Source organism: Cololabis saira, chromosome 3 (assembly GCF_033807715.1).
Source record: "Cololabis saira isolate AMF1-May2022 chromosome 3, fColSai1.1, whole genome shotgun sequence".
Lineage (NCBI taxonomy): Eukaryota > Metazoa > Chordata > Actinopteri > Beloniformes > Belonidae > Cololabis > Cololabis saira.
The window spans coordinates 6,681,847-6,708,000 of record NC_084589.1 but is presented as its reverse complement, the minus strand read 5'-3'; the positions used below and the strand labels follow the sequence as shown (position 1 = coordinate 6,708,000).

General features: G+C 42.6%; 1 protein-coding gene across 1 annotated transcript in view; it reads left to right on the top strand.

Moving 5' to 3' along the window:
- The window catches only part of LOC133424932 (sodium- and chloride-dependent transporter XTRP3-like), a 54,705-nt gene extending 28,755 nt beyond the window's left edge, over nt 1-25,950 (top strand). The window contains exons 2-11 of the mRNA XM_061715522.1: nt 480-620; nt 1,281-1,372; nt 1,501-1,728; nt 3,024-3,134; nt 3,224-3,465; nt 4,356-4,512; nt 13,055-13,256; nt 17,428-17,587; nt 17,940-18,105; nt 24,873-25,950. Of these exons, the coding sequence (XP_061571506.1) occupies nt 480-620; nt 1,281-1,372; nt 1,501-1,728; nt 3,024-3,134; nt 3,224-3,465; nt 4,356-4,512; nt 13,055-13,256; nt 17,428-17,587; nt 17,940-18,105; nt 24,873-25,043 (1,670 nt within the window). The 3' untranslated portion in view covers nt 25,044-25,950. The remainder of the gene's footprint in view (nt 1-479; nt 621-1,280; nt 1,373-1,500; nt 1,729-3,023; nt 3,135-3,223; nt 3,466-4,355; nt 4,513-13,054; nt 13,257-17,427; nt 17,588-17,939; nt 18,106-24,872) is intronic.
- Nucleotides 25,951-26,154: the final 204 nt, after the last annotated feature.

The window sequence follows — 26,154 nt, the reverse complement described above, 5'->3', positions numbered from 1 at the left end:
GACCAAAATACCAGCAACAGTGAGAAAACCTTGTGAAGACTTACAGAAAACATTTGGCCTCTGTATATTTCAAAGTATTGAGATGAACTTTGTTATTGACCAAATACTTATTTTCCACTATAATTTGCACTACAATACATTCTTTAAAAATCACACAATCTGATTTTCTGGATTTAATTTTTCGTTTTGTCTCTCATAGTTGAGATATACCTGCAATGAAAATTACAGGCCTCTTTCATCTTTTTAAGTGGGAAAACTTGCACACGTGGTGTCTGACGAAATACTTTTTTGCCCAACCGTAAACCCAAATTGATTTCAATAGTCTTGAGTGTGTGTTGTTCTCTTTCATGAGTGTCCCTAGGACACATTCAAGAATACCTTATAATCTCCATTTTGAAAAGGATTGATAACAGAGCTCTTGTTTATGTTAGTGTTTTAAGGCTTTATGAGTTGGCTGAGACATAAATCACTGTTTTCAGGGGGTTTCCTTATTCCGTACTTCGTGATGCTGATCCTGGAAGGCGTGCCCTTGTTCTACATGGAGCTTGCCATTGGTCAGAAGATGCGTCTGGGGAGCATCGGGGCATGGAGCGCTATCAGCCCTTATTTAGGAGGAATTGGTAAGAGCTGGCCTCAGCTGTTTTTTGTTTTTCACAGACAATTTCAATTCTGGACCCTGCTACACGCAAGTAGATTAGTGATGCTTCACTGCTGCAGGCTAACCCAAGAAATGTGCTGAGATCTTTGGTTTCTGGGTTAAAATCATTCAACCACAACACAACAACAACTTTGGATACCTAACATACCTTGATTTTATATTTATTAATGCAAATGGTTATTAACACTGCCTGAAACAGCATAAGTATATGATATATATGACATATTTTTATCTTCTGGTTGAGTGAACGCTGGCGCATTGGTTATTTTTATTTTTTATTTTTTTATATTTTATGCTTATGACCAACTACAGTTTGCAGCAGCAGATCATCTATTCTCAGCGAATGTAAAACCTATTTATTAGACAGGCAATTGACTTGCAATAACTGTCTTTTATGTTTTGCTGCAAACTCTGCTGTTTCTGTTATTTAAATTGTGTTTTTACATTTTGATTGATGTACGGCAACCTTGAGTGTCATGAAACAGATAAAATGTAATATTATTATTATATAAACTGTATATTGTATAAACCATGAGGTACCTGACATTTGACATTTTTTCTGAAATATTTTAAGAAAACGAAGTCCTACAAAAAAGATTTTTGATGTTTTCCCTTGTTCTAGGTCTGGCTAGTGTCATGACATCCTTGTACTTGTGTCTCTATTACAACATCATCAATGCATGGAGTTTCTGGTACCTCTTTCAATCATTTCAAGTAAGCTGATCATTTCCAAACTACTGTAGTTAGTTTTCCAGCATCTCTTAGTTCTCCTGCACAATGCCGGCACTCGTTTTGTACCATACAGTAACTGGACTGTACCTCTGCCTTCATTCCCATCCCAGCCTGTCTTGCCCTGGGCCACTTGCCCCATAAATTCCAACCGGACGGGACCTTTAGAGGAGTGTGAAAAGGCTACACCCACCCAGTATTTCTTCTACAGGGAAACACTGAACATCTCCTCCTCCATCGAGGAGAATGGGGGCATTCATACCGGTCAGACTCTGTGCCTCCTGCTGGCGTGGGGCATCACTTACTTATTCATTATACGAGGAGTGGAGTCCACTGGAAAGGTAAGAAAGCACCACATCTCCCTGGTTCAATCACTTCATGAAAAAAGTAACACAAATGTATTCATTTCCCTTCAGGGATTCATACAGTATTTTTGAGTTTGAATTGAATTTAAATGAATTTTTTGTGTACTACACTAAATTGTTTTTACCATGCTGGTACAGTTAAGGAAGGCTGTGGCCGAAACGCGTGGGCTGTAACCCACTTTTTTAATCTTTCCACATGAAATAGCCAATTTAAATGAAGGCTTTTTATATTTGAAGAAGACTGCCTTGGATTTTCCTTCCTTTTTGTATATTGTAGTTTGGTTATAAAAGGCCAAAGACAAACCCCCATTAAGCCAAATAAAGATACTGCTTTGTTCCATTGAAAAAAGAAAATAATGTTAAAGCAGATGTCTTCTTCTCTGCATGATGTAGCTGTAAGCTGCGTTTGTGGATGGTGAACTGTGCAACACTCCTCTATTTGCTTTTGGTTATGATATAATAAGAGAAGAGAAGAGAAGATAAAAAAATCTTTATTGTCTTTCAAAATACACACTGCACGTGCACACATGAACCAACTTTTGTTGCAAAAAGCAGAGACAGCAACACTCAATGCACACATACTTAACCTGATAAAAGCATATATCCTCCTCTCCCACCGTTTCTAATTCCTCTGCCTCCTTTCATGAAGACAGCAAGTGTGTGAAGGGGAGTTTATTCATAGCATTAGAGGCAAGGCTCAGTGAGTTAGAGGTCTGCCAACTAGACCATAGTTTGGATGGACGGATGTATGAAACAATGAGTCTAGAAGAGAGTAGATCAGCAGCATTCAGATTTGGAGGCATCCAGGCACTTTTTCACCTTCCAAAGTGTTGTTAATTTACCACTTTGGACCACATCTCCCTGTTCTGCTACAACGAGGAGCTTGGAAAAATGAGGTCCCTATGAGTTCCCAGTATTTCCCAACCTTCAACCTGATTTCACTACTTGTCATGGTGATATCCCTTCTTAAAAGGATTTTAAAAGGACTCAATCAAGTGCTGAAGTGACACTAGTCCTATTCATGGAGAACTTTAAGTGAAGTTCAAAAGCTGATTGACCAGGTGAGGTGTAAAGGAAAATAAACATCCCTTGGAGAATAATCATTTTTTACTACCACTTAAATACATTACATTCAAAAATTATCCAAATCGGGTGGTAAAACTGAGGAATGTTTTACTGTGGAAACATTGGTAAAAAATACAGTCACTGTTCAGAACAAAGTCATTTTGATAACAACTGTACTGCATTATTTGTCTACTTTGTTTTTGTAGGTTGTGTACTTCACAGCTACGTTTCCATACCTGGTCCTGTTTATCTACCTGATTCGGGGCGTCACGCTTCATGGAGCCATGAACGGTGTTAAATATATGTTTACTCCCAGGGTAAGGTTGGATTTCTCTTTCATTTGTTTTTGGCGTCTGCGTACGGGGCGTGCCGATCTTTCTTCACGTGTGTACGTCTGTGGTTTTAGATGGAACACCTCGCAAATCCTGTGACTTGGGTCAACGCTGCCACCCAGATCTTTTTCTCTCTGGGTTTGGGTTTTGGCTCCCTCATAGCCTTCGCCAGCTACAACCAGTACAACAATAACTTTGAGCGCCAGGCCATCGCCGTCTCTCTCATCAACAGTGCAACTTCCATCTTTGCCAGTCTGGTCACCTTCTCCATCTACGGGTTCAAGGCCACCTTCAACTATGAGAGCTGCCTGGAGGGGTAAGGGCTTGTGGTCAGTACTCGAGTTGCAAAAAGAAATCAGGGGGGATGGTGGATTTTATCATATGGGGACAATTTGTGCTGATTACAAATAATATAATATATTACAAATAATAGCAGTGACCAAAACAGCTGCAGAAATACTGCAGGAATGACATAGCAGCAGTTAAATGCAGCCTTCTGTAAGCTTTAAATATCCACTGGACTTACATCTAATACATCAAAACACAACAATAAAAAACACTTTTCTGAACTTATCAATATGACTCTGTCCTTCACAGGATAAGTAACATGGATCACTGCAAAAACTCACAATCTTAACAAGAATATTTGTCTTATTTCTAGTTAAAATGTCTCATTTTAGTAAAGAAATCTCATTACACTTAAAACAAGACTCATCACTGGAAAAAACAACAATTTTCACCTGTTTCAAGTAGATTTTCACTTAAAATAAGTAGAAAAATCTGCCAGTGGAACAAGATTTTTTTGCTTGTAATAAGAAGATAAATCTTGTCCCACTGGCAGATTTTTCTACTTATTTCAAGTGAAAATTTACTTGAAACAGGTGAAAATTGTCAAATAAGTTATTTTTCTGGTGTTATTTTTCTGGTGATGACTCTAAATGTTAAATAGCAGTAAAACCACATTCATTGATGAAATGACATAAGGGATGGAAAGGGGGGATGGCAGTTTTACAGGGGGGATGATTTGGACCGTTTTTATTTCAGGGGGGGATGATTTGGACCGTTTTTATTTCAGGGGGGATGCCATCCCCCCTCATCCCCCCTCATCCCCCCTCAACTCCAGTACTGATTATAACTGTGACAAGTTAGCACAGTGTTTCTTTTCATGCAACCCTGTTAAATGTTGGTGTTTTCTTCTGTTTTCAGGACGCGGACGCTGTTGATGAATACGTTTGATCTGGCTGAAAACAGCATCAACATAGACAACGTCTCTGACTGGATTAAGGAGCTGAACTCCACATACCCGGCACAGTTCGCTGAACTTACATTGGAAGAATGCAGCCTGGAGGCTGAACTAGATACCGTAAGTTCCTCATCATCTCAGTCTTACTCATGCAGTGCACACAAAAACCCACATAACTGGAAATTACTGCAAACACGATAACACAGTTGTTTTTCTGCCTTTTGATTGAGCCGTGTAAGTAGGTTGTAGTAGTACAAACTAACACACACATCCGATGCTACTGTGGAAGAACGTGCCTGTATGGACCAAACAAACCCAATTTCCTCTAGAAGTCCAGTCTGCTCAGCTTGTAGGAAACCTCAGTGTTCATCTGTAGACTTGTTCTGACAATCATTTAAATGATGTAGATTCATAAACAACGAAGAATCAGGAGTCAGGGACAACTGAGTTCCTTCACATTAAGTTCGGTGTATGTTGTTCTGTTGCCTCTTTATCAGTGAACATGGTCCTGCTGCTTTTATTACACTAAATACCACTCACAGAGTAGGTCGACTTTGTCGACTAAAATCGATGATAAAAATAGTTGCCAACGAATTTAATTGTCAACTATTGTCTGCAAAAACAATGTAACAGAGTAAGGGATCACCTTCCTTCCTATTTCTGCTGAGAATTGCATATACAGTAGCGTTCAGCCGCTATTGTCACCACACAGGTTTTTCAACAGAGTACAGCGCTAGGTAAACAATATGGCGGCGGCCGATGCAACAGCATGGCGACTGGCAGTAAAGCTCATTAAAAGATACATTTTTGAATAAAGTGTCCATCTTTAATGTCTTTAATTTATAATTAGCGTAACATTTAACCAACCTAATGCAAAGCTGAGCACTAAATAAGAGCCATTTAATCATTTTGAGTCATTAGTCGACTAATCCTTCAGCATAGTCATTAGTTGCAGTCCTAATACAGAATAGTTATGAATTAGTATTGCTAATAATTGTTTACAGTATGAACAGCTAGTCCTGCATTTAACTAATTTCTCTTCTGGGATTAATAAAGTATTTTTAAGTTGAATTGAGGACCGAGGTCAGGACCATCACCACTCAGGGCTACCACCACAAGACCATCTTCAGGGCTACCACCACAGGACCACGGTCAGGACCACGGTCAGGACCATCACCACTCAGGGCTACCACCACAAGACCATCTTCAGGGCTACCACCACAGGACCACGGTCAGGACCACGGTCAGGACCATCACCACTCAGGGCTACCACCACAGGACCATCTGCACGGCCATAAGAGGCGGTCCTGAAATCTGTTGTGCAACTGTATGATTGATGCTGATGATGGCAAGTCCAGAGAGACGCTGCTGTGACATCGTGGACCTAGAGTATTTTTTAATAAGTTTCAGCTTGGAAAAACTAATTTCTGCTTCCGCTACTGTCACTGGAAGAATCAGACCAATTCTGAGTGCAGTCTCGTATCCCACAGCTCCTCACACAGGCTCACAGCCAAATTAATTTTTTCCTCCATCTTGATCATCTCTGATCTACAACCCGCAAGTTGTTTTCCCCCTCCACCACCTTCTCTCCTATTGAGCGTGCAGAGATGTCGTCACATATGGAGGATTTTTTGTGCCAAAATTAAATAAATAAATACATCATTAATTAATTAAAATGGGAATGAAATATATCATTAATTAATTAAATGTGTCAATAATTAATTAAAATTAGAATGAAATATGACATTAATTAATTAAAATACAATTCATTTTAAGTAAAAATATATATTTATTATTTCAGCATTTAATTAATTAATGACACATTTAATTAATGATTTCATGTTGCGTGTGAATCATGAAATGTAAAACTGCATTTAATTAATTAATGACACATTTAATTAATGATTTCGTGTTGCTGAATCATGAAATGTAAATGTAAAACTGTCAGTTTCACTCGTCAAACTCAGTGGGCGGATTCCAAACACCTGATTGGTTCCCCTGCACATCAAGTCAAGGCAAATCGAATCCACATAATGGATTGTTGCAGGGCTCCGGGACACATTCCGATAAACTAGGGCCGCGTTCAGACTGCAGGCAAATCTGATATATATCTGATTCCTTCTCATATCCGATTTTCAGGGCTGACTGTCCACACTGTTTTTAGCAAGTGTCCAAATCGGATCTGGCTCTGTTCAGACTGGGCCACATCATTGACTGATCTGACGGGTTGCCGTAGCAACGACGTCGGAGCGGAGGCGTCACCCAGCGCGTGTATTGTGTGAAGTCATGTATTTTTTTTATATAAATAAAAAAATCCCAAAATATCTGTACCGTTTCTGATTGGGTCGGCACTGCGCATCATTTTTAGACATAACAATGAACGCCTACCGCAAAAGTTGTGTTTCGGTGGAGGGACCCGACGTCCCAGCAAAATGAGAAACAGAGAAAGGTGTTCAGAACAAAACCACCAGCAAACTAACAAACCAACCAACAAAGCTCAGAGTTAACAAAACGAACCAGCAATGAACTGGCAGCTGATGAGCTGACGGGCTGCAGGTTCAGGCTCACAGCGCGACTGAAGGCTGATTTATGGTTCCGCGTTACACCAACGCAGACCTACGGCGTAGGGTACGCGGCGACCCGCACCTACGTGGAAATGCGGTCTTTTTTTCTGCTATTAAAACATGATTTGTAATGTGAATTTGCAACACTTAAACTACAAATAATAGTTTTTGACGTGACATCAGAGATTGTACATGCTCTCTGCGAAAAGGATGAGTAGCTTCACAACTGGAAATGGGCGGGTGGTTTGGAGCGTCTGGGACATATCCGATCTGAGTGTTTGGAGCTGTTCAGACTGAGACGCATCTGCCCAAATGGCATATGAATGCGAATCCGTCACAGCAGATACCTGCTGCTGCTGCATCACGCAACTCTCTACAACACGCAACTCACAGCTGTCATGTTTAGAAAGGCTCCTCTTCCACCTCCAGTTTCAGACCAAACCAGTGGATTCCACTAGATTTGCGTTAGCTCCGCCCACTGAATTTGACGAGTGAAACTGACAGTTTACATTTACATTTCATGATTCAGCAACACGAAATAATTAATTAAATGTGTCATTAATTAATTAAATGCAGTTTTACATTTCATGATTCTCACGCAACACGAAATAATTAATTAAATGTGTCATTAATTAATTAAATGCTGAAACAATAAATATATATTTTTACTTAAAATGAATTGTATTTGAATTAATTAATGACATATTCATTCTAATTTTAATTAATTAATGACACATTTAATTAATTAATTATATATTTCATTCCCAATTTAATTAATTAATTATGTATTTATTTATTTAATTTTGGCACAAAAAAATCCTCCATAGTCACAGCGCGGCACATTGAAATTAAAAAATGTTCAATTGGGGCAGGGAGCCGAGGCGCAACACCGCGGCAGGCGCCCTCTCGTGCACCACCGCGCCGGTTTTCCCATTCATTGTGTATGTGCTGCCGCCATGCAACAGCGGACCACTCTGTCGCCGAGCTCGGCGGCGTGCAAGAGAGCACATGCCGCGGCGTTGCGCCTGTGCCCTACCCTGCGGCGGGCGCAGCGCTATCTGCAGCTTTCTATTTGAAAGCAGCAGAGCAAATTCTTTTTTTTTATGAGAGAGAGCGCTCATGCGCCCCCACGTGGATTGCGCCCTGGGCAGTCGCCCATATTGCCCATAGCAAAAATCGGCCCTGACGGCCATCACCACAGGACCATGGTCAGGAAGGTCATTGGTGTTCTTCAGGGCTGTCACCAGAGGACCATGCTCAGGGTTGACACGGCAGAACCATGGTCAGAGCTATCACCACAGGACCATCTTTAGGGCCATCACCACAGAACCATGGTCATAGCCATCACCACAGGACCATCTTTAGGGCCATCACCACAGGACAATGGTCAGAGCTATTACCACAGGACCAGGTGGGCTGTCAGTGGTTAGGACAATCACCCACGGACAGGATAACAGTGTCATCATCAGGCTTTTATGATATGCTGCATGTTTGTTCCAACAAGCAATTATATATAAATCAAATAAAAGTGGTGATAAAACACAGCTCTGTGGTGATCCGCTGGTCCATAAAAGAACTTCTGACAAACCTTCATTGACCTTTACACACTGTGCCCTTAAAATTATCAAATTTAACAGCCAACATAAAAGACTGTGATGAATGTTATGATGGGTCTTCAATCTCAGTGTTAAAATATGAGGCTGAGTACTTTTTAAAGCTGAAAAAATTCAATAAACAATAGCTTCACTAGTGATGTAGTGCTTTCTTCATGTGGTCACATCATTTTTAACACACATACCCTTGTTAGGCCTGTAGGCAAAAGGTTCAACTGATCCCTCTTGGTCAGGGTTAAATAACCTTGCTAAATAACTTATAGTTTCCTGAATTCAGGTTCAACATACTAAGTTAATAACAACAACAAGAGAGTGAGGAGAGATGCATCATGGGAGGTCCCCTAGCAGTCAAAACACTTCCTGACTAATACTGAATACCGAAACAAATTTGAGACTGAGGCAAACCCAGTGAAAAGCAGCAGGATAAAGTTGCTTTTAAGTGGTGGTAGTTAAGCTGCGCAGCTGTGTTTCAGGAACATAACTCAATCAGTTCTCTGAATACCGAGCACGGCTCTATACCTCCAGCGGTCTCTGGGAAAATTCAGTCCATTGCCAAGAAATGCTGCTCACAGTGTGCTTGCTTTTTTCCATGCTTTGTAGAGTGTTTAGGAGAGATTCATAAATAAGGCTTCATTGCCTCAACTCCATTGAAATGTCACCAATATGATTATGTAAGTCTGTTTAAAGAACCCGGTGAACATAATCTGTATTCACTGATTGTTTTCACCTTTATCTTTATCACAATTCAGAGCTCAGTGAGCAGCACAGTGTCTTGGTGATCATCACTGTTGCCTCACATTAGAAAGTACCTGGTTCAACTCCCAGCAGGAATCTTAAAAAAAAATTACAAAATCTCTAGGTAAATCTGAACATGAAATCATACTTGTTTTTTTGTCTTTTCTCATTCAGTAGAAACCAAATAAAGTGGTTTCTTGCTGTTAACCGTGAAAAACAATGTGGTCCAAAACAGACTTCTTTTTTTATTTTTTTAATATATCAATTACTTCAAATGACTGTCAGATAACTGTTGGCAGGGCATCACTCAGTATCACTCAAAATCTGGAGCTTCAGATGTTTAATTAGATACTGTTGAAGCTGTTTGTCCAGGACAATAAATACTACAGTTTGGTCTACTGTTGCTGTGACTTTTTGGTTTTCTTTGCTTAAAATAACCCCATATTACTTTACTATAAACATTAAGTGGTATCTGTTTGTATGTAGCCTGACATCCCTGCAGATCCCAATGCCTCTATTTTTGGAAGAATTGTCCAGTATTTTCTCTAGTTTACTGAGAACATTCTTTAAAAAAAAAACTGGAATCTGTTTTTATCCAATTGGATAATGCCCAAAGTGATGTGGATTGATGTACTGTCTGTTGATTCTGTTGGCTGTGAAGATTCCATGGAGATGCCGATCATCCATATCCATCCAGTTGTCCTTGTACAAAAACCCACAACTCAGCAGGTCCCACTGATAAGGTCACTGATACAAACAAAGCCACAACATAAATAAAGGAAATAAAGGAATAAAGGAAAGGAGATGTCAGACAAAGTGGCAGAGTACAGGATGGACTGTAACCAGAGAGACTGAGTAGAGGAGGGACTGTAGCCAGAAGGACTGAGTATAGGAGGGACTGCAGCCAGAGAGAGTGAGTAGAGGAGGGACTGCAGCCAGAGAGAGTGAGTATAGGAGGGACTGCAGCCAGCAGGACTGAGTAGAGGAGGGACTGCAGCCAGAGAGAGTGAGTAGAGGAGGGACTGCAGCTAGAGGGGGTGAGTAGAGGAAGGACTGCAGCCAGCAGGACTGAGTAGAGGAGGGACTGCAGCCAGAGAGAGTGAGTAGAGGAGGGACTGCAGCTAGAGGGAGTGAGTATAGGAGGGACTGCAGCCAGAGAGAGTGAGTAGAGGAGGGACTGCAGCCAGAGAGAGTGAGTATAGGAGGGACTGCAGCCAGAGAGAGTGAGTAGAGGAGGGACTGCAGCTAGAGGGACTGAGTAGAGGAGGGACTGCAGCTAGAGGGAGTGAGTAGAGGAGGGACTGCAGCTAGAGGGACTGAGTAGAGGAGGGACTGTGGCCAGAATGACTGAGTAGAGGAGGGACTGCAGCCAGAGGGACTGAGTAGAGGAGGGACTGCAGCCAGAGGGAGTGAGTAGAGGAGGGACTGCAGCTAGAGGGAGTGAGTAGAGGAGGGACTGCAGCTAGAGGGACTGAGTAGAGGAGGGACTGTGGCCAGAATGACTGAGTAGAGGAGGGACTGCAGCCAGAGGGAGTGAGTAGAGGAGGGACTGCAGCCAGAGGGAGTGAGTAGAGGAGGGACTGCAGCCAGAGAGAGTGAGTAGAGGAGGGACTGCAGCCAGAGGGACTGAGTAGAGGAGGGACTGCAGCCAGAGAGAGTGAGTAGAGGAGGGACTGTAGCCAGAAGGACTGAGTAGAGGAGGGACTGCAGCCAGAAGGACTGAGTAGAGGAGGGACTGCAGCCAGAGAGAGTGAGTAGAGGAGGGACTGCAGCCAGTGACTGAGTAAAGGGGGGACTGCAGTCGGTGACTGAGTAGAGGAGGGACTGCAGCCAGTGACTGAGTAGATGAGGGACTGCGTTCAGTGACTGAGTAAAGGGGGGATTGCACCCAGTGACTGAATAGATGAGGGACTGCAGTCAGTGACTGAGCAAAGGGGGGACTGCACCCAGTGACTGAGTAGATGAGGGACTGCAGCCAGAGTGGTAGAAACAAGCTGAAGGAATGCAACAGTGTTGCTATACAGTCTGAACCGTTTGGAACCAGTTGTTTGATTAGATCAGTGATTCTTAACCATAGGGCCGCGGCCCACACTCGGGCCGCGAGCGCCACCTAGTGGGCCGCAAAAAAAAATCAGTTTTGTACATGTGGGCCGCGGGGGCCGCGGGACTGCATAGCAACTCCCGACCAAATGAGAAGACACTCAGCTAGCTGTACGTGTAATAGTAAGAGAAATGGTGTGTATTTACAGAGAAAATCCTTCATTTTGCACAGAGTAGGTTTAGATCCGCCAGGGCGAGCGAGCGAGCGCGGCGTGATCATTTATCCCGACGCGTCCCCGCGGCCGGGGAGGTTGGTGCTGCTCGGGCGGTGTGCTCCGTCGTTACTGCTGAAGGATGGTAGATGTAGATGCGTGGGCTGACGTGTCTGCTGGACTGGACTGTTGGTCGGGCTTTCTCAAAAGCATCGGAAAGACTCGGCTGCTCCGCAGCCAGAGAGCTGCGGGCTCCTGGCCGTCTCAGCTGATCAGGCTCGGATGAAACCTGACGCGCTGAGTCCTCTGACAACTGATTAATGTAATATCTTAAATAAAGTACAATCAAACTAAGTTTTGTTCTTGCTCTATTTTTAAATATGCACACTTGTATGCTTGTGTGTGTGTTGTTGTAAGGCGGCGCTCCGTGTGTGTAGACGGTGCCTTTCCACACGGCGCCGTGTGTGTGTTTTAAATACAGAAATGACACACACAAAACTGAGGGTGCGTCTTTCCACACGGCGCCCGTATGGTCGTCAAAATACGGTAATTAGCTTGACTCTATATACAGAGATGAGAATCGTTACAGGTGGAAAGGAAAGTTCAACCCGGAATGGACAAATTCATCCTGTTCAGTCTTCACACTGGGACAAAACCAGTGTCTCATACGTTCAGAGACTGTGGCGTTCAAAGTGCGAAAGTGAAACGCCACTGAAACAAAACACAAAGTTTTTCATCAAACATATCCACTCAAGTCTGAACTGAAGTCACAGAAAATAAACTGACCATCTTAAAACATCCTGCCCATATTTGGGTCCAGATACAGCTGTGAAGCAGCTTTCTCCACAATGAACACAATTAAAACTAAATATCGTTCCAGGCTCACCAATGTTTAATTTATTATAAAAATGTGTTGAGACAATTAACAAAGAAAAGGGGAAATTCAAACTGCTGGTAGAGAAATAAAATAAGATAGCATTTGAAAAATAAAATAAAATGTAAGTGGCAAATATGTACTTTTTTAATATAACAGTCAGATGCAGATGTTGATACAACTATGAGGCTACTTGAATATATACATACATATATATATATATATATATATATATATATATATATATATATATATATATATATATATATATATATATATATATATATATATATATATATATATATTATGATGTTCTGGACCTTCACTTGAGTAAATTTTCTCTAAATGGACCTCTTAAAGTTTTAGTTGAATACCCCTGCTATAAAGTGTTAATATTTAACGGGCCCCGGGCCACTCTGTACTGAAAAAATTGGGCCCCAAGGTCAGAAAGGTTAAGAACCCCTGGATTAGATCATGCTGGCATGATGGTGGGACCCAGAGGGTTTTAAATACATCCAGGTCAACTAAGACATGGCCCAGGGTAGTTGCCTTTTCGTTGCTTTGACAATGATAGACAGTGTAAGAAACATACCTGACATGTGTATGTGTGTGTTTGTGTTTCAGGCTGTAGAGGGGACTGGTCTGGCCTTCATTGTGTACACGGAGGCCATCAAGAACATGCCAATGCCTCAGGTGTGGTCAGTGCTTTACTTCTTTATGCTCCTGATGTTGGGGATGGGCAGCATGCTGGGAAACGTCACGGCCATCATCACACCACTACGAGACTTCAAGATTGTGTCACGCATAAGCATCAAGGTGTTAAATGGTGAGAAACAGGCCAGTGTCTGGGGAAATAGACTTGTGGTCATAAGCGTTTACACAGCAGTCAGTCATTAAAGAGTTATTAATAATCATCTTACGATAGTTATTAATAATTAATAAAGAAGATTACTTATCAAAATGAATTATCAAAATGAATTAATCAAGCACCACTTGACTTATCAGGAAAATAATAACTAAACAGTAAATCTGTCCCACAGTAGCTGTTATTCCATACGTGCCAGTCTGTTGCCAGAGGTGGCGTTACAGAATAACGGTAAAGGAAGCACAGACCTTATGTGCGCTCTGGTTATTTAACTGGGAAATGAGGAATAGCTTTGTTTTCTGTTGTGGAGGAACATGTCATCAGGATCCAGCAATGTGGATGCAGCAGTAGACAAATTATAAAATAAACAAACACACTTAAACTAGTAAACACAGTTGTGACGGGATCAGGGTCCGGCTCACAATGTAAAACTACGCTAGTTAAATGTGTTAATGTCAATCTGCACAGACACAAAACAGCCTCTTATGTGGATCTTTGTAGTTGAATAAAAAGGTGGTTTGGTCTGGCCGGTCAGCGTTCCTTGGTGAACAGCTGGGTGGTTACGCTCCGCAGGTGATCCTGATAAAGAGCAGCTCTTTCTCTCCTGCTCTCCTCATCTCCGTGTGGATGAGGGGAATGCATGGGTACAGCAGCTGGGCCTCCTTCAGCTCCAGGTCGGTCCGAAGGCGTTCACGTCGAGGCATGAAAGGGTCCCTGGTTCGGCTCATTTGGGGCTCGGAACGTTTGCGGTTCACTCGCAGACTATGGTTGCCATTTCAACCAGACGCTTCTTCAGTCACGATAATGGACAAGATCGGCCCATAGCTAGTAGCTCTCCATGCTAAAATAGGAGCTGTGGCCATCTTCATAGCTCAAAGAGAACTCCATGGGACCGTGGACAGGTCCGAGGTAGAAGAGACCTTGGGAGCAAGAGCGGAGGAAAAGAAGAGAGTGGGAAAGGGAGGAGCCTGCTCTTTATAGCGGGGTCCAGGCTGCTATAAATCGGCAAATGGCCCCTTCTGCGTTTTGGGGTCTATGCCCAATGAGGGTTCTATTCCTTAATACCGAAGGGCCGTAAATGCAAATCCTGCTGGGGCTTTGAATCATTATGGAGGTTCCTTTGTTTTGAACCATGTGGTCAGCTACAAAAAATCAAGGCTGGTCTCAGAGTGAGGCCTCAGAGCTGGGCCTTAAAGTTGAAATGAAGAATTCCCATGTTCACATAGGACTGTGGCCCAACAAGACAGATTCTGTTCAAAAACAACTCCCAGGTTCCTGACTTTTCTGACCAAGGTAATAATTTACTACATAGTTAGATAATATGTCCCTGAAGTACTCAGGCCTAAATACATCAACTTCAGTTTGATCTGAAGTTAACTGGAGAGAGTTTAGAGTCATCCAAATCTTGTCTTATGTCTTTAAGACAAGCTGTTCAACTGGTTAGTGTATCCTGCTTGCATGGACAGGTATAGCTGAGTATCATCAGCATAGAAATCAACATTAATAAGATGCTGTCTAATAATATTACTCAATGGATGCAAATATACATAAGGAGAAAAGAATCCGTCCAAACACAGAACCCTGCAGAACTCTGTAGTTAAGTCTGGTATGCGTGGGAGACTATTTACGTTAAACTGAAATTTCTCGGATAAATAGTCCAGAGAAATGGAGAGTGCAGAAAAGAGGTGAAGAAATGTGTGCAAGCAGGTTGGGACATGTGGGAGAAAAGTGTCAGGAGTGATGTGTGATAAAAGAGTATCTGCAAAAATTAAAAGAAAGGTGTACAGGACCATGGTCAACCAGCATTGTTGTATAGTTTAAAGACTGGGGGACTGAGAAGACAGGAGGCAGAGTTGGAAGTAGCAAAGGTGAAAATGTTGAGATTCTCTTTGGAAGTGATGAGGATGAATAGGATTAAGAATGAGAACATCAGAGGGACGGTACCGTACCCCTCACAGGGACGCCAAGAAGGCTGGGTCCTCTGTACTGCAGTTCGGCCGGCACAAATAACAGTAAGAGACCTTTCCCCAACCTGAAGGCGCAGGGAAGCGACCCTCTTGTTCACCATGGTAAAAGTCCAACACATGGCGACTGAGCTCGGGGGCTATAAACAAGCCCACACCAGCTCGCCGCCTCTCACCCTGGGCAACCCCAGAGTAGTGGAGGGTCCAACCCATTTCAAGGAGCTGGGTTCCAGAGCCCAGGCTATGCGTGGAGGTGAGCCCGACTATCTCTAGCCGGTACCTCTCAACCTCACGCACAAGCTCTGGCTCCTTCTTCATCCGCCTTCAATACTATTCAGCCTCATCTGTTGATTCAGAGACTAATTGACAACTTTAGTCTTGATGGTATTATTGTTGGCTGGATTTTGGATTTCCTGACGTGCAGAACTCAGAGAGTGAGAGTAAATGGACAACTTTCTGACCTATCTTTAACATCTACTGGCTCACCACAAGGATGTGTCCGTTCTCCTCTGCTGTACATATTATACACTAACAACTGCTGTAGCACATTTTTAAACCATCATATATTGAAGTTTGAGGATGATACCGTCATTGTGAGTCTGCTGTGGTTGATTACTTTCTTAAGTGGTACCAGGATTCTTGATTTTAGATGTTCTCAGCCCTCTCCGGATAGGACAGTGATTAACGGACAAGATGTAGAAATTGTAGAGTCGTATAAGTATCTGGGAACTATAATAGACAATAAGCTGACATTTGCGAGTAACACCAACTTAATTTACAAGAAAAGTCAGCAGCGTCTGTACTGTCTTAGAAAACTGTCCAAACTCCATGTCGATTCATCCTTGATGTCCATGTTCTATTGTTCTTTCATTGAGTCTGTATTAACTTTTTCTTTCATTTGTTGGTTTTCATCACTTAGGGTAAAGCAGAAAACTGTTCTTACCAAGGTGGTTAATGTCTGTAGTAAAATAATTGTAAAATAATCTGCTCAGGTGACTCTACAGGACCTGGATAACAAACAGCTGTATAGGAAAGTTTCAGTTTCTCCCATCGGGTACATTGCTCAGACTTTCCACTTGTCAAAACTAACAGATATAAACATTCTTTTATACCCTCTGCACCTCCCTTCTCAATTCCATGAGGAAAAAGTAGCTGTTGTTGGGCTTGGATTTTTAGATTTAAACTCGTTGTCCTTTTTTTACTATGTGTATATGTCTATGTATTGCTGCAAAATGAATTGCCCCATTGCGGACAAATGAAGTTATTGATTGATTGATTCCCCCCAGCGAGATGACATTCCCTAGAATGTCCAGGAATTAGGTTGTTGAGGCACCTTGCCACGACTCCTGCCCAAACACACATTGCACCAGCCCCTTATGGCCTTTCTTGCGGGTGGTGGGGCCTACTGGAGGGCAGGTCCACGTCGCCTTTTCAGGCTGAACCCGGCCGGGTCCAATGGGCAAAGACCCGGCCACCAGGCTCGCCTTCGAGCCCCAACCCCAGACCTGGCTCTAGGGAGGGACCAAAGCAACGCCAAAGTAACAGTCCTTGTTGTTCTTCTAATCATGATTGGCTTGTGAACCGCTCTTAGTTTGGAAAACCAAAGAGGAGATTTATAGATGTATTGAAAGAGGACATGGATTTTGTTGGTGTGACAGAAGAGGGTGCAGTGGATGGGGTTAGATGGAGGCAGTTAAATTGCTGTGAAGACCCCTAAAGGGAACTGACATGAAAGGAATACTGCTCTACATCACTCCAGATCATTGCCAATGCAGTCAAATGTTTACGTACTTATTTATTTACGTTAATATTTAATTGATTTGTAATTCTAAGAACAAACACAAACAAGACAAATCAAACACATGACAGCAAAATTGTTACAGGCACAGCAGTACAGTACAAACATCAAAGCTCACCAGGAATCGTCTGTTCATTTGAATACACTAGATCTTTCTGAAAATGGCTTTGCAGCATTTGAGAGGTCACACACTGTGGCAGCTTCAAATGAAGTCTCTGTATGTGGTCAATGGATTGGCTTTCATATGTGCTGGGTGGATGTGATTATCCAAATATTGACCTAATGACACTGGTACGTTGCAGTGACGCGAAAGTTAACTAATGTATGTGCATATTGGATCTCAGTGACGAGCTTGCGTTTTTTCTTGCAGCTATCGTTTGCGTGTTCTGCCTGCTGCTCGGATTGGGTTTCACCACCACATCTGGGAATTACTGGTTCACCATGTTCAACGACTATGGAGCCACCTTCTCCTTGCTCTTCATTGTCCTCACTGAAGTCGTAACTGTCAGCTATATTTATGGAATTAAAAGGTTGGTGTGATTCTGTGTGATAGTTCCCACCTTGTCTCTTTTATGTTCTTGTTTTTTTGGGTCTTCTTGGGGCTACCTCTAACCAGCCCCAACATGTGTTCCTTCCATTATCTAATGAAACAAACATGGAAAAACATTGTCTTGATGTTGTTAGTTACAAGAAAAAGTATGTGAACTGTTGGAATTAACTAGATTGCTGAAATTTGCCGTAAAATGCTATCTTATCAAACCATCACCTGCTGAGGTAGAGTACCTCAACTGTTCAATAATTTGTGTTATACAAAAGGTGAATGAAATTTAACTAAATAGAAAACAAATGTGAAAACATTACATCATTACATTCTCATTGAAGGTTTGACAAAGACATAGAAGACATGCTTGGTCACCGTCCCAGCTGGTACTGGAAGATCATGTGGGCAGGAGTCAGTCCCCTCCTCCTCTTTGGCATCTTGGTGTTTTATATCATCAACTACATACAAGGGGGAACACCCACCTACCAAGCATGGAACAAAGATCTGGTGAGTTGATCCATTTTCATTGTTGTGCTTCTATTCAATTCAATTCAATTTTATTTGTATAGCGTCTAATACAACAGATGTTGTCTCTAGACGCTTTCCAGAGACCCAGAACATGAACCCCCGAGCAATTATTACATAAACAATGGCAGGTAAAAACTCCCCTAGTGGGAGAAAAACCTTAATCCAAACAGTGGCAAGAAAAACTCCCCTTTAGGAGGGAAGAAACCTGGACCAGGACCTGGATCATAAGGGGGGACCCTCCTGCCGGAGGCCAGACTGGGGGGTCGGGGATATCAGCAGCACACAGCAGGCAGGTGGAAGCAGCAACGGGATGACCGGGGGTGGTGGGGGGGCAGCACGCAGCTCCCGAAGCTCCGGCCTGCAAACATGCACAAAAGAGAAAAAAGGGGGGCCAGCACAAGAAACTACAGGAGCGATGGACAAAAATGATAGCTATGAGATACTTATAATAAATAAAAATGGAAATGGAGAAGAAAGGAAGGGAAGGTTCCAGCTTTTTCATTGCATATATCTGATCCACTGCTGGACCGTGCTTGCTGATTGGGTAACGTATTGCGTCACGCATCGCGTCACTTCCTGGTGTTGCGGTCTGTGCTGCTGCCGTCTCACGGCGTTTGCAGGCTCAGATCTCTCCCGACTTTTTATCTAAAACTTAGACTGTTTTCTGGTAAAATAGCACTATATCTGGTACATTACTGTCTTTATTTCAACACTCGCTCATTTTCTCTTCCGTAACTTTCACTGTCACCAATCACCGATACATTTTCTGTCCGTTAGCCTCCGTTAGCATCTTAGCATGGCCGCTCCGGCTCCCACCGCTTCACCTCTTTCCTGCTCAGTGTGTGAAATGTTTAGTTATTCCTCTGCCTCCTTTAGTGAAGACGGTAAGTGCTTAAAGTGTAGCTTATTTGCAGGGCTGGAGGCGAGGCTCAGTCAGTTAGAGGTCCGGTTTGGCCAACTAAACCATAGTCCGAGAGCCTCCTCAGCTAACCAGGCTAAGCTAGCGGCGGACCGGCCCGTAGCAGCTGAGCGTAACCGCTCCCCTGCAGCTCCCGAGCAGCCGGCCAGGCAGGGCAGCTGGGTGACGGTTCGGAGGAAGGGTAGTCTTAAAGGGCTCACGGAACACCACCCGCTTCATGTGTCTAACCGTTTTTCCCCACTCAGCGACACATCTGTTGAGAAACAGACCCTGGTGATTGGAGACTCTATTGTGAGACATGTGAAGCCGACTCCAGAGACCTTAGTTAGGTGTATCCCGGGGGCCAGAGCGGGCGACATAGAAGCAAATTTGAAGCTACTGGCAAAGGGTAATCGTAAATATGGTAAAGTTATCATCAATGTCGGAGCTAATGACTCCCGTCTTCGCCAGTCGGAAGTAACCAGAATGAATATTGTCTCGGTGTGTAACTTCGCCAAGACCATGTCGGACTCTGTAGGTTTTTCTGGCCCCCTCCCCAATCTGACCAGCGATGACATGTTTAGTCGCATGCTCTCGCTCCGCCGCTGGTTGTCTCAGTGGTGTTCAGAAAACGACGTGGACTTTATTGACAACTGGGAGACATTCTGGGGAAAGCCCGTTCTGATTAGAAGGGACGGCATTCATCCCACCCGGGATGGTGCAGCTCTTATGTCTAGAAATCTGGCCAATGTTATTAGACACTCCCCCTGACAATGCAGGGTCCAGGCCAGGATGCAGAGCTGTAGTTTAACAGGGCTGGAGGCGAGGCTTAGTCAGTTAGAGGTGCCTAGCAAAATAGAAGTGGTTGCAGTTCCCCGCCCTCCAAAAGTTCACCAGGTGCAGCGTTATAGAGGCGTTAACCAAGATAACCTTGTAAAAATTAAAACCAATGTACATTTGGTACCAATTACAGACCTAAAAATTAGATGCGGACTACTAAATATACGATCATTAAGCTCTAAGTCTCTGTTAGTAAATGATATAATTACAGAGAGCAGGAGTGATATTTTCTGCTTAACAGAAACATGGTTACAGGAGGAAGAGTATGTTAGTTTGAATGAATCAACTCCGCCCGGCTACTTTAATCATCACATTCCTAGAAGCACGGGCCGAGGCGGAGGAGTCGCAGCAATTTATAACTCCGGTCTCGAAACAAAAATTGAACCTAAGTGCAACTATAATACATTTGAAAGCCTCATGCTTGGTCTGAAATTTCCGAGCCGGAAATCAGAGAAGCCAGTTGTGTTAGTGGTAGTGTACCGGCCCCCTGCTGGTGCGTATCTGGAGTTTTTGTCTGAATTTTCAGATTTCCTTTCTGGATTATTGATCAGCACAGATAAATTCATCATAGTGGGTGATTTTAACATTCATATGGATGTTGAAAGCGATAATCTTAAATTAGCCTTCGATTCTCTTCTAGAATCAATGGGTATCTCACAAAAAGTGGATAAACCGACGCACTGTTTTAATCATACTCTCGATCTCGTTCTCACCTACGGTGTTGAAACTGATGGTCTGTTGGTGTCACCTGTAAACTCCCTTTTATCCGACCATTACTTAATAACGTTTGAATTTAATTTTGTTGATGTTGAAGTGCAAAATAGGAGGTATTATTTTAGCAGATGTTTGTCTGATGAAGTTATTGTTAAATTTAGGGAGGCCATTGCTTATCTTACGACAGTGCGAAATAGTGATGTAGTCGAGGCCAGTGACCTGGGTTCTACCTCTGCAGATGTTGATTTCCTTGCTAGTAACACTGCTGATTTGTTGCATTCAGCTTTAGATGAAGTTGCTCCTTTGAAAAGGAGGGTTTCTAGCCACAGGAGCTTAACTCCCTGGTATAATTCAGATATCCGCATGTTGAAACAAAACGTGCGTAAAATGGAAAGGAAGTGGTACTCTTGTAGGTCTGTAGACTCTCATCGTGAATGGAAAGATATTCTAATAGTATATAAAAAAGCCATTCGCAAAGCCAGAACAGCTTATTATTCAACGTTGATAGAGGATAACAAAAGTAACCCACGTTTTCTGTTCAGCACTGTAGCCAGGCTGACAAAGAGTCACAACTCTGTTGAGCCGTGCATTCCTGCAGCTCTCAGTAGTGAGGACTTTATGGGCTTCTTCAACAGTAAAATCGCGAGAATTAGAGAAGAAATCAACCAGCCGGTTGTAGGTGTTTCTTCAGCTTTAGCGACTTCCCTAGGCTCTGACTTGTCTCTAGACTGTTTTGATCCTATAGACCTCCCTGAGCTGACTTCACTCGTTAATAGAGCTAAGTCAACCACATGTATGTTAGACCCCATCCCGACTCGACTATTCAAACATATTTTTTCTCTTATTGGTACGACAATACTGGACCAAATTAACTTATCCCTAAGTTTAGGATATGTACCACAGGTTTTCAAAGTCGCAGTAATTAAACCTTTACTTAAAAAACCTTCTCTTGACCCAGACACCTTAGCTAATTATAGACCAATTTCCAACCTTCCATTTGTGTCTAAAATTCTGGAAAAGGCAGTTTCAAGCCAGTTATGTGACTATTTGTATAGAAATGATCTGTTTGAAGTCTTTCAGTCAGGGTTCAGAATGCATCATAGCACAGAGACAGCACTTGTTCGAGTCACGAATGACCTCCTTATGGCCTCAGATAAGGGATTAGTGTCCATACTGGTTCTACTGGACCTCAGTGCTGCTTTTGACACTATAGATCATGGCATTTTACTGCACAGGTTAGAGCATGTTGTTGGGATTAAAGGGACAGCTCTATGTTGGTTTAAATCATACCTATCTGACAGGTTCCAGTTTGTTCATGTACATGAGGTTTCTTCAGAACAGTCAAGGGTCTGTTATGGTGTTCCGCAGGGTTCAGTGCTAGGGCCAATCTTGTTCAGTTTATACATGCAGCCGTTGGGAAGTATAATCCAGAATCACGGCATACAATTTCATTGTTATGCTGATGATACGCAGCTCTATTTGTCTATGAAGCCGGATGAAACAGAACCGTTAGTTAAACTTCAGGCATGTCTTAGGGACATCAAGGACTGGATGTCCAGAAATTTCCTGCTTCTAAATTCAGATAAAACAGAGGTTATCATTCTTGGTCCAGAGCATCTTAGGAAGGGATTAGATGGTGTTGCGATGGCTTCCAGTGCAACTGTGAGAAATCTTGGTGTTATTTTCGATCAGGATTTGTCGTTTAAACCATATGTCAATCAGGTTTGTAAAATAGCCTTTTTCCATCTCCGTAATATTGCAAAGATTAGGAAAATCCTCTCACAGAGTGATGCAGAAAAACTAGTTCATGCGTTTGTATCTTCTAGACTAGATTACTGTAATGTGTTGTTAGCAGGATGTCCAAGTAATTTGCTGAATAGGCTCCAGCTGATCCAGAATGCAGCAGCACGAGTACTGACAGGAATTAGCAGGAGAGACCACGTCTCTCCAGTGTTAGCGTCGCTCCATTGGTTACCCGTAAAATTCAGAATCCAATTTAAAATTTTATTACTTGCGTATAAAGCCCAAAACGGCTTAGCTCCGCATTATTTGCAAGACCTGATAGTGCCTTATGTTCCTGTCAGAGCTCTCCGTTCTCAGAGTGCAGGTTTACTCGTAGTTCCTAGAGTATCTAAATGTAGATTTGGAGGGCGGGCGTTCTGCTATCAGGCACCATTACTATGGAACCAACTTCCAATCTGGGTTAAGGGGGCTGACACCACCTCCACCTTTAAAACTAAACTTAAAACATTTCTGTTTAGTAAAGCCTATAGTTAGTGTTTAGTAAACCTCTAGCTGGTGTTGGTAAATCTCTAGGTAGTGTAAACTTTAGTGTGTCAGAGTCGCTCCTGTGGTTTCTTGTGCTGGCCCCCCCTTCTCCTCCCTTTTCTCTCTTTTGTCCATGTTGCAGCATCCTTTGCCGGACACCGGAACCTGCAGTGTGGGAGTGAGGGGGGCAGGGTAACGGCCCCTTTTGGGCGGGGGAGAATGTTCGTCCCTCAAGACTCCTCTCCCTGGCCCTGCCCCTTCTCAACCTTTCCCCGACCCTGCACCCCAACCTGGGACTTGATGATTGGGCCGGAGCTTCGGGAGCTGCGTGCTGGCCTGCGGTCCCCGCCCCTGGTCATCCCGTTGCTGGCCCCCCCTTCTCCTCCCTTTTCTCTCTTTTGTCCTGCAGGTGGCCGTGGGTGGCTTGTAGCTTGCATTACGGAGCACAAGTCTTTTCCTGACCCTGCACCCCAACCTGGGACTTGCTGATTGGGCCGGAGCTTCGGGAGCTGTGTGCTGGCCTGCGGTCCCCACCCCCGGTCATCCCGTTGCTGCTTCCACCTGCCTGCTGTGCTGTTGCCGTCCCTGACCCACCAGTCTGGCCCTCGGCAGGAGGGTCCCCCCTGATGAGCCTGGTCCTGCTCAAGGTTTCTTCCCTCCTAAAGGGGAGTTTTTCCTTGCCACTGTTTGGCTTAAGGTTTTTCTCCCACTAGGGGAGTTTTTACCTGCCATTGTTTATGTAATAACTGCTCGGGGGTCATGTTCTGGGTATGGGTCTCTGTAAAGCGTCTAGAGACAACTCTGTTGTATTAGACGCTATATAAATAAAATTGAATTGAATTGAATTGAAGAGGAGAGGAGAAGAAGGGTGAGAGGCACCGCCCAGCGGATCATGTCGGTACCCCCTTGCAGCATAAGCCTATAGCAGCATATCTACCACCAAGCTATATTTGAGACTAACTATTATAGTTTTGTTCTATAGCTGCAACTATGACTACTGACTCTAACAGACTAAAGTTTACACTAACTAGAGATTTACCAACACCAGCTAGAGGTTTACTAACACTAACTATAGGCTTTACTAAACAGAAAGGTTTTAAGTTTAGTTTTAAAGGTGGAGGTGGTGTCAGCCTCCTTAACCCAGATTGGAAGTTGGTTCCATAGTAATGGTGCCTGATAGCAGAACGCCCGCCCTCCAAATCTACATTTGGATACTCTAGGAACTACGAGTAAACCTGCACTCTGCACTTATCAGATTTTTAACTATTGTTCTTATTTCTTTCTTTTTGCTTTAAATTTTAAATCATGCCTTTTTTTAATGTTTTAATATCCTTGTAAAGCTCTTTGAATCACCTTGCTGTTGAATTGTGATATACAATTAACTTGAGTCAGGATTTAAGTAAAACAGTTTTATTGAACTGCAAAAAACTCAAAATCTTAACAAGAATATTTGTCTTATTTCTAGTTAAAATGTCTCATTTAGACTTAAAACAAGACTCATCACTGGAAAAAAGCACAATTTTCACCTGTTTCAAGTAGATTTTCACTTGAAATAAGTAGAAACATTTGCCAGTGGAACAATATTTTTTTGCTTGTAATAAGAAGATAAATCTTGTCCCGCTGGCAGATTTATTTATTCTGTTTAAGATTACAGGGACAATGCACATTAATTAACATATCTGTAAATGTGCCGGTTTAGCCATCCTGGCTAATTTTCAACCGCAGTCCCTGGGCATGTGTGATGGCAACTACACTGTGCACTTCATAAGGGCATTTTCAAGTGAAAATTTACTTGAAACAGGTGCAAATTGTCAAATAACAAATTATTTTTCTGGTAATGACTCGTTTTAAGTGTAATGAGACTTTTTGACAAAAAATTGGACATTTTAACTAGAAATAAGACAAATATTCTTGGTAAGATTTTGAGTTTTTGCAGTGTGTGATGCTGATCGATATGAATAGAGATTAATTCTGCACACTGGACCTTTAAGTATGGGTTTTTCTGATGGTACTGTGGTGTTTCCAGGGTAAGGCGGAGGTAAAGGAATACCCGGTCTTCGGCCAGGTCTTCATCGGGCTGCTGCTGGTGTCGTCGGTCAGCTGCGTCCCTCTCATGGCTCTCTACGTTTTCTGCCAGAGAAGGAAAGGTGGAAACCAACCCAAGCGGCAGCACTCTGTGAGTACGGTCAGTGCTTAGCCACTGGACCGAGGTCAGACTCATCTCCACGTCTGTGCCCGGCAGCAGGACGCTAAACGTGAAGGATTAGAAGCTCTCGTCTGCTCAAACTTCAGCCAAAGCTTTTCCAGACATTCTGGAACGGAAACACAAGGACATAAATGAAAATCAGGTGAAATTATGTATTACGGTACCGAAATCTGCTGTATGATCCCCTTCTGTACTTCAGTATTAATGTCTTCAGAGCCAAAATCAGTACTTGATCCACTTAAATCAACAGTAGGTCTTCACATTTTCAACCTGTGCTCTAACTGAAGCCGTAGTTTAGAAGCCTCACCTGTGGAACCTGTTTCACTCCTGTTAGTACTGTAAATAGAATATATTCTAATTACCAGATGTTTTTAGTTCAAATAGCTGCTAATTCAGTGTTTTATATGAGCTCATGGAATGGTTGTATGATGATACGATGAATGTATGTAGATACGCGCTCCACTCGGTGAGTTGACAGCGTAGTTTCAGAGTATTTTTTCTTATCTAATGTAAGACATTGCAATCAAGTTGTGCAGCTTCACATTCAGCCTCAAGTGTCAGAAATCTGTCTCATGTTCAGCGTTGTCTGACTTTCAGAAGTTCAATTTAGTCTTAAACTGTCATTGGCAATCTATCTATCGTTTTAGAAGGTGCATGAATAATAAAGCAACAAATAGAAGTTTTGAAGAGCATACCAGAAGCTGACAGAAACTTCAGTTCAGCAACAAACATCCTTCACTTGTCTACAGGACTGTCTCAGAAAATTAGAATATTGTGATAAAGTTCTTTATTTTCTGTAATGCAATTAAAAAAACAAAAATGTCATACATTCTGGATTCATTACAAATCAACTGAAATATTGCAAGCCTTTTATTATTTTAATATTGCTGATTATGGCTTACAGTTTAAGATTAAGACTCCCAGAATATTCTAATTTTTTGAGATAGGATATTTGAGTTATTTGAGTAAGCTGTAAGCCATGATCAGCAATATTAAAATAATAAAAGGCTTACAATATTTCAGTTGATTTGTAATGAATCCAGAATGTATGACATTTTTGCATTGCAGAAAATAAAGGACTTTATCACAATATTCAAATTTT